This window comes from Olea europaea, chromosome 10 (genome assembly GCF_002742605.1).
Source record: "Olea europaea var. sylvestris chromosome 10, O_europaea_v1, whole genome shotgun sequence".
NCBI lineage: Eukaryota > Viridiplantae > Streptophyta > Magnoliopsida > Lamiales > Oleaceae > Olea > Olea europaea.
The window spans coordinates 5,726,055-5,733,666 of NC_036246.1; the positions used below are offsets into that span (position 1 = coordinate 5,726,055).

A 7,612-nucleotide genomic window follows, 5' to 3' on the forward strand; every position below is an offset into this window, starting at 1 on the left:
ATACTATAAAGCAGTACTAGTCTTTCTGTTATCATTTGTTGCTCACGAATTTGTTGGAAACTATAAATGATATCTTGATAAGCATGGAGTATTCTTTATGTTGCAGTTATTATTTTCTTGGAACTTTGGTGTTTTTGTATCTTGTTTTGCCCATATTCTTTCTGTGTATCAAGTCCAGTCCACATACTGTTCTTGCTACCTTAATAGTGGTAATCGCTATAGCCATGGTGCTTCTAAGGCTGGTGTTCTATTAGGTATTTTGCATAGAACATCTGATGCTCTGTCCAGAATAATATTATTGTGGTTTATGGTTGGTGGCTATACTAATCAGCCTTAGAAAGAGGCTTAGGGTGCAAATGGGTCTCTCTTTGTGCTTATGGTATAGATTTTTGTTTCAAAATAGCAATGTGGATATCTATTGTTATCTGCTTGTAAGGTTGTGGTGTAGAGATACAAAAGTGGAGGTCTTTGTTTAGGACTGGAGTGGAAGTTCGGATAACTTGCTCATTTTTTATTTCATTATTCACAAGAGTTGTGACTTTTCTTAAGCTCCTTATTTATTATTTCTGCGTGAACCCTGTTTGATTATAAACTGGACAAGGCTATTTATGCTTATTGAGCTCTCATGGTTTTCTTCTCTCAAGGTACTCAATCACCAAAGCCTTCAGTATCGCTTTTGTATTGACATTCTTTAGCATTTTTGATGTGCCTGTTTTTTGGCCAATTCTCGTTTTCTACTGGATCATTCTTTGCATGCTTACTCTGAGGAGACAGATTCTACACATGATAAAATACAAATACGTTCCATTTTCTGTCGGAAAGCAGGTATGGTGAAACCATCGCATGTTCTAATATTTTAGCCTCCGTATTTTGTGGATCACTTCAATTATCTATCAGTAGGTGCTGAGTCCTTAACTTTAAGCTTTATTTTTCTTTTCAGAGGTACGACAGAAAGAGTGCACCATCAGCTGATAACGAAAGGCTTCCCTCTTAGATCAATTTTGCAGGAAATCGGGGTAATTTGTTACATTTAAAGCACATGCGATTTTTGCACAGTTATCTTTCGATCCCACCTCTGAAGTTTTCTTCTCAACTTCTAGGCTAGCTTTTGAGGATGCTATCTTCAGTTATCGTAAAGTTGCAAGGGACAGCAATCGTACTGCCTTTTGTTTCCTTTGAATATATAAATAATTGCTGAAATAACATTCATATATAAGCAAGAAATTGTACACTGGTCAGAAATTTTCTCTGGAAACTTTTCTCGTGGGAAATGCCTATAGATTAGGTTTTTGTTTTGAATTCATGATATTCGGGTTTTAGAAAATTCCCTTGAAATATGAACTGATATTGGATCGTTTATCAGATGAATTCTTCTGGTCACATAAAATTGTTCAAAGTAATTGGGTGGATCCAGGTCACACCAACTTATAAATTATAGAATTTAACTCGATTACAACAAGCTCAAATCAAAACTTGATGCCTGTCCAATTCGACAAAAGCACCGTGTACAAAGAAAACCTCAAACAGACAATTCAACATTGTATCAGTATGTTTTGCAAAACGTGAACCTAGGAGTAAAGTGTACTCAAGAACTGGGTCTATAATATCCATAAATCCCGTAAAATGTTTGCGCCAAGGTCATCAGCAGCAAAAAGACAGCAGCTATGAACGAAATTATCGTCCATGGACTGTTGAAATATCTATGTTTAAGACTAGCCCTCCAAGCATTCCATCTGTGGTCATAGTATTTGTTAACTTGTTCTGACAGCCTCGAAAGATAACTATCATTCATGTCAAAAACGACTTCTTGACAAAGGCGATTGAACAATTCCGCAACTTCTGCATCACTCCCAAGCCAATGTTCAATTATTCCACAATAGTGTAAATAACTCACATCCTCAGCCGAATCAATCAAGTTATCCATGAAAATTATGTATGATGTTATGTCATTCGTGCAATCCAAATGGCATTGCTCAAATGCTATAAGATTAAGGAAGAGTGATTTAGTACCATCGTGGATTAAGAGACGAGGAATCTTAAGAATTCCTTTCTTGAACTTAATGTCCCAGAATCGATCCGTTTTGCCTTTCTTGAATTTGATCCCTGCATCTTTTAGCTCAGTGACACAATGAATCAATTGCTGTTTTCGTTTATCTGCTACTCGATTAGTGTGTGACCATTTTTTGATCCAAATTCTCGGAGTTGGTTTAGGCCCTGCGCGCATCACCAGAAGACTTCGCCTGAAAACTTCCAAACAATGTAGCCCACCTTGGTCCGTTAATGGATCAAAGGTGTTCGAGTTTCCAATAGACGACTCCAATTTGTTTCTGTCACTCTTTGTCAATGGTTCGTCCGTTGGCATTAACGGATCAAAAAACCTCAATGCCAACTTAGCCACCATCCCTTGCTGATCTGGATTTCCTATCTGAAGGCCTAATAATCGATCAAGTATTAATAGAGGGATCTGATTTTCAAGCATGATCATATCACGTAGAATTGAGTGCATTGAACCGCGCATAGCAAATATTGGATCATTTCTAGAGTAACCAAGGTGTGTAAATCCCCCAGCAACGCCACGGAAGAGCTCAAGAATGAAGCAGCCATCGAGCACCATCATTTCGACAAACTCATTGCTACCAAGTTTTATAGATCCTTCATAACAAGAACGTGCCTTTTCCTCGAGTTCTTTAACTGCATCAAGATACTGTTTTATGTCTTGATTGGTACGCTTAAGAATGTGATAAAGGGCGCGCCATTTATGGTGGTCCATGTTGCGTAGACGCCTCCTGCCATGGTGATAAGGGCCCAGCGAGACAATCTGTGGAATGTAGGCCTTGTCATCTCCTTCCCGGAGGCACTGGGGAACCTGTTTAAGACTCATAAGAAATAAGTTTGTTGTATCTCTAATAATTTAAATTTTAGATGATATTGTTCAACATTACCCTATAGATGCAGAGCTTTGCCCACGAGGCAGCTGCATCCTCTTGGTGTGCTTGATTGAGTTTTTCTTTGATGCTGATCACCCACTCGGATTCCGGTGAAGTGGGGCCCTTGGCATCTTCATCATCCTGGATTTCATCCTTGGCCTCTATTTGTAATGAATTCCATACTAGATTTTCTTGTTTTTGCAGTTCTTGGTGCGATTGTGCAGGGAACTCAATTGATCTGTTGGTGCTGGGACTTTGAGCATTCTGAAGGCCAGATTCAACTGTTTCTTTGAGCTTGAGGGTGATGAGGTACCAACTCAGAAGCTCTTTGTTGAATACAGCAACCATTTGATTTGATATATCCAAAAGCTGTTTGAATTTTGGCTATCTGAACAGATATGTTCTCTATTAGCAAAAAGTTGTTGAAAAATTCTTAAAGTAAACTTCAAGAGGTGTGTATTTATAATTACAATTGGAGTAATGAATAATTATATGAGTTGAACTTGACCTAATCCAACGGGGCAGCCCGGTGGACCCTTCTTAATTAAAGCGTAATTATAAACTCTTCACGTTTCTTCAACATTGTTTTGGTTCCTGAACTGTTGTTATCTGAAATTGAGAATTGATAGTCAATTTAACTTCAAATGACCTTAATCTGAATACTGGAACTCTGACGTTTTGGTATTTTAATCAATGGCTCAACTCATGCATAATTTTCATGAACATGCTCTTATGCCATGTTGAAAACTTAACCTGTTAAGAGAGTCGGTATTTGGAAGGCATCAGTGTCTTAGATGCGTTTGCTCACGAATCTTGAAAACTTGAACAAATCTGTCAATATTTAGTTACAGTGTGCTATTTTTAGAATAATGGCCCATGTACACTCCATGTTGTACATGGAGTTTGACATTACTTGTAAATTCTTGAAAATTCAAAAATGTATGAGCAAGAAAGTGTTTTTCATTTTAAAACTGACCATTTGTTGTGTGACAAGTGGCACAATGTCAAACTTAATGTAAAAAAAAGTGTACATTTAGCCAGATTGTTAAAGCATCTGTTTGATCCACACGTGAAAAATATTAGAAAAATTGCATATCATTTTATCAAGAAATATAAATAGTGGGGTGGGGGCCATTTGCCTGCTGGAAAAAGGAAATCGTTGGCCCATCTCAAGTGTGTGCACATTTTTTTTCCAGTCATGGAAGTTTCATCTCTCGTGCTAAGTCCCAACTCCCAACTCCCTCCACCAGCTCAGTTTTCCTGTCATATTCAAACTTCAAACATCTTTATGAAATAATTAAATAAATAATCTTACTGTAAGCAATTTTATATGTAAGTCCTAGTCTAAGAAATATGAGTAACATTTCACATTTAGCCTCCTCTATATCAAAGCCAGAGCTTAAATCCAGATTTTAGCCTATTTTATTCAAAAGTTAGGTTGTTAGTACAGTATGACCATAAGATAACAAAATGGAATTTGGTTAATATGTCTTCCATAGATAAAAAAGATTTTGATGCATACTGAAATTCCAACCGATCAAACTGTAAGCAAAAACTAAGTTAAATAGAATCCACCTACTAAAATACGACAACAAACTAAGCCCATTCCCAATAAATTTTGGGTTGATATTAGAATTCTTCCTTGGCCGTGAGAAGATGATTAAATGCTTGCATGAACTAGATTAGATTTGTTCTTTGTTGGATATGAAGGTTCAATTGCAATACCACACATTCCAGCACGAAAAGCCAATACATTACGCTGGATTCTGATTTATAAATTTCCACCCCATTTTGATCCCCATGAGTTCCTTACAACCCAATAATCGAGCCTGTTTTCTGTGCCACAGCCAACAACTACGACACCATGGTCCAAATCTGTCCCGCATAGATCGGTAAATATACCCTGAGAAAAGCATGTTTATACATAGTATTTGATAATACTACACAATACGTTTGCTTATTTAATCTAGCTGATATTCACCAAACTGCCTCACTTTTAGTCTCAATTTCATTAGAACAAGAAAGCAAATAGTGATACGTGATACTGCTGTACAATGCACATCGTGCGCACACATGAACAGAGAGAATAGGTTAATTACTGACGAGTAGGGCAGGAAAGCTCGTCCGGAGGCTTCAATAGCAACATTCACTGGTTGATGTGCCACGGCATTCTGCAATGCTTTCTCATTTCCGGGGTGGTACATCTTCATAACCATCTATGCTAGCAGCCTTGGCATTTTTCTGCATCACAAACGTATACAAGAATTCACAAACCAGGTCGTGTCTATACATTATAGTGTCATATGATTTGATAATTACCTCGAAAAACACTAGCCCGGGCAGGATCACATCTACCATCAATACCCCTGTAGGGGTAATCATCTTCAGTGTCAATCAATGCCACCACTGGCTATAATGAATTGGAAGGCATAGACCATTAGACCTTCATTGCACCCAGAATTTTTGATTCTGTCACGGTCTACTTCTTGTTCTGATGGAGGGACAAGTTCCCCCTGTAACTATCTGGTTTATGCTTTCAACGGCAGCAACAGTTGAGAAAGCCCAACTACTTACTGATTCACGAACAACATAAATTTATTGTCTTGTAAGTCAATTTTAAGGCTAATTTTTTTTTCTCTTGATCTTTTTGCTTTTGGCTCTTAATAAATAAGATTCCAAACGTGAAGATTTTGAATCTTGAAGCAGAGCATGAAAAACAGACTTGAAAAAATGCAGTGAAAAAAAGGATGGGAAGATAACCTCACCACAACTTGATTTCTAACCGGAGCAACGGCTCCTTTCTTTCTCCAACCAACAAATTCCGCCAACCCGAATAGCATAACGCTGGCTAGCTATTTTTGATTTCACAAACCTCGTACCCAAGAACATGGACCTGTACTCTTTATTAGTCAGATCAGCAAACTGGTTCAATCCCACCTTGTATGTTCGATTCTCCGAGTTATGTTCATCAATAAACATAATATTATCCTTGAAAATTTGAAATCTTTTGTCCTTCTCTTCCAAACCATTGTATACTTTGTCATGCCTTGCTAGCCACCATTCGTACAAGCCCTTCACTTCTTGGACGCTTTTCCATGATGTGTTTATTGTCATAATCTATGATCGACATGTCTATTACATGTGACCAAGACGCGAATAAGAGGAAAAGAAAGGTGATCATGGGCATGGCTATGGCTATGGCTTAGAAATGGAGATGAGATCTCTATAGGAATCTAAGCCCACGAGGAAGAATTGTTAGATTGCTTAGGCTTGAAGAAGTTGTCCAATGAGATCCAGAGAGACCAGATCCATAGGATGTCATGTATGGAATCGGCCTAGACCACGATCGATGCCAATAGTAATCAAAATACTCAAATGGTTACGAATAATTATCAAATAATTGATAAAAATATATTTTTTATCTTTACCATGTTTGAACGATTGTCAACCACTAGATCCGTTGGTCTGCAATATTCAACCCGATCCACAAGCACAAATCCTCGGTGCGGAATATGGGGAGAAGGGTGGGGATTCTAACACCTATTGCCAAGTTAAGTTTACAAGGATAATATTCCTACGTGCTTGTCAACCGTGACAATCATATTTGTAGAGATGTGCAAGTTTGTCACTGGAATAGTTTGTGCAATTAAAGCAAGTAACGATTCTGCGACACAATAATATAAGCCCCTGTTTGAGCCCCATTAATTTTCATTATATTACACATTATTTTTCTTTCTCCTATTTTCAACCACACAATCTTCCATAAAATAATATTACACGTAAATCGAAAAATTTCCCTTCTTTTTCAACCATTCATTTTTCAAAAAAATACTATTACACCCATTAATTTTTCCACGTAATGAAGGCCAAACAAGGGCTAAATAATCACATGAATTTATTTAGAATTTATCTTCAACTATTCAACCTGTCATCTCATTCCGGAGGAAATCATATTCTTAAATAAAATTTGACATGCCCATGGTTTGTTAATAGCCTCCATCTAGAAATTTGAATTTTTAGAGGAGTTACGTGTATTCAATAAAGTTTTATCTCTAATAAGCAAATTGAGTAATGGTCAGAAAACACGAGATGTACACTATAATAATTCAAGTTGAAAGCCTGCTTCTTTTCACGACTTCTCTGAATATGCAGTGAGAATTATATTTCTCCAGTGCTCCTTCCCTAGCAGTTTTTTAGTAAAATACACAAGTAAAGAGACAAATTTATGGTGATTCATGGGAACAGCTTGTCCATTTACCACCGTAGTTTTCGTAATAAAGTCTGTGAATTATACAGTATGATTAGACTCCACACAATCCAGTTCTTCAAGTTAATTATAAGCAAATTGATTGATCAAAGGTAGACCCTCTCAAGGACTTTAGGAGCTCCAATATCTGTGGTGCTATTTCTATTGTTGCTGAAATGACTCGATACAATTTACAAGCTCTCTATGATATCCAACAGCAGAATAGAACTTCGATTTCTATTTTTGAAAAGTTACGTATGACAGTGAATACATGTTTCAGCCAACCAGCAGCTGCAACAGGGCTAGGTCGTAGTGAAACTCTACCACAACACCAGCATACTGAAAAGACAATCTGAAAATTAGATGTAACAAAATTAAGACGCATATTTATCGACCAGCTAGGTATATGGAACATATGCCTCTATTTACACGACTAAAA

At 37.3% G+C, this 7,612-nt stretch overlaps 3 protein-coding genes and 1 pseudogene across 6 annotated transcripts in view; 1 reads left to right on the forward strand and 3 right to left on the reverse strand.

The window, feature by feature from the left end:
• The window catches only part of LOC111400997 (protein RER1A-like), a 2,094-nt gene extending 732 nt beyond the window's left edge, over positions 1 to 1,362 (forward strand). Inside the window, exons 2-4 of the mRNA XM_023028509.1 lie at positions 645 to 825; positions 941 to 1,016; positions 1,101 to 1,362. Of these exons, the coding sequence (XP_022884277.1) occupies positions 645 to 825; positions 941 to 994 (235 nt within the window). The 3' untranslated portion in view covers positions 995 to 1,016; positions 1,101 to 1,362. The remainder of the gene's footprint in view (positions 1 to 644; positions 826 to 940; positions 1,017 to 1,100) is intronic.
• Positions 1,363 to 1,387: 25 nt separating this feature from the next.
• On the reverse strand, positions 1,388 to 6,079 carry LOC111400996 (UPF0481 protein At3g47200). 4 transcript variants are annotated; one of them, XM_023028505.1, is made up of 7 exons: positions 5,693 to 5,995; positions 5,247 to 5,500; positions 5,031 to 5,168; positions 3,681 to 4,187; positions 3,436 to 3,536; positions 2,943 to 3,315; positions 1,388 to 2,866 (listed from the first exon to the last, which is right to left on the reverse strand). In XM_023028505.1, the coding sequence occupies exons 6-7, from the start codon at positions 3,273 to 3,275 to the stop codon at positions 1,586 to 1,588; spliced, it is 1,614 nt and encodes a 537-aa protein (XP_022884273.1). In that variant the 5' UTR covers positions 3,276 to 3,315; positions 3,436 to 3,536; positions 3,681 to 4,187; positions 5,031 to 5,168; positions 5,247 to 5,500; positions 5,693 to 5,995; the 3' UTR covers positions 1,388 to 1,585. The 4 variants fall into 4 exon arrangements, with proteins under 4 accessions (XP_022884273.1, XP_022884272.1, XP_022884276.1 ...); XM_023028504.1 differs by having other exon boundaries at positions 3,436 to 4,187; XM_023028508.1 differs by lacking the exon at positions 5,247 to 5,500 and having other exon boundaries at positions 3,436 to 4,187; positions 5,693 to 6,079.
• LOC111400205 lies at positions 5,554 to 6,249 on the reverse strand (annotated as a pseudogene).
• Positions 6,250 to 7,310: 1,061 nt separating this feature from the next.
• The window catches only part of LOC111400998 (probable beta-1,4-xylosyltransferase IRX14H), an 8,147-nt gene continuing 7,845 nt past the window's right edge, over positions 7,311 to 7,612 (reverse strand). The window contains exon 4 of the transcript XR_002703904.1: positions 7,311 to 7,612. The gene's annotated coding sequence lies outside the window, so the exon portion shown is untranslated.

What these genes read in the sequence shown, in the direction of transcription:
- LOC111400996 (XM_023028508.1), bottom strand. Translation starts at nt 3,275, where the DNA reads ATGGTTGCTGTATTCAACAAAGAGCTTCTGAGTTGGTACCTCATCACC. An exon ending in CAAAGCTCTGCATCTATAGG is followed by an intron (nt 2,867 to 2,942) that starts GTAATGTTGAAC and finishes AGTCTTAAACAG; the next exon opens with GTTCCCCAGTGCCTCCGGGA.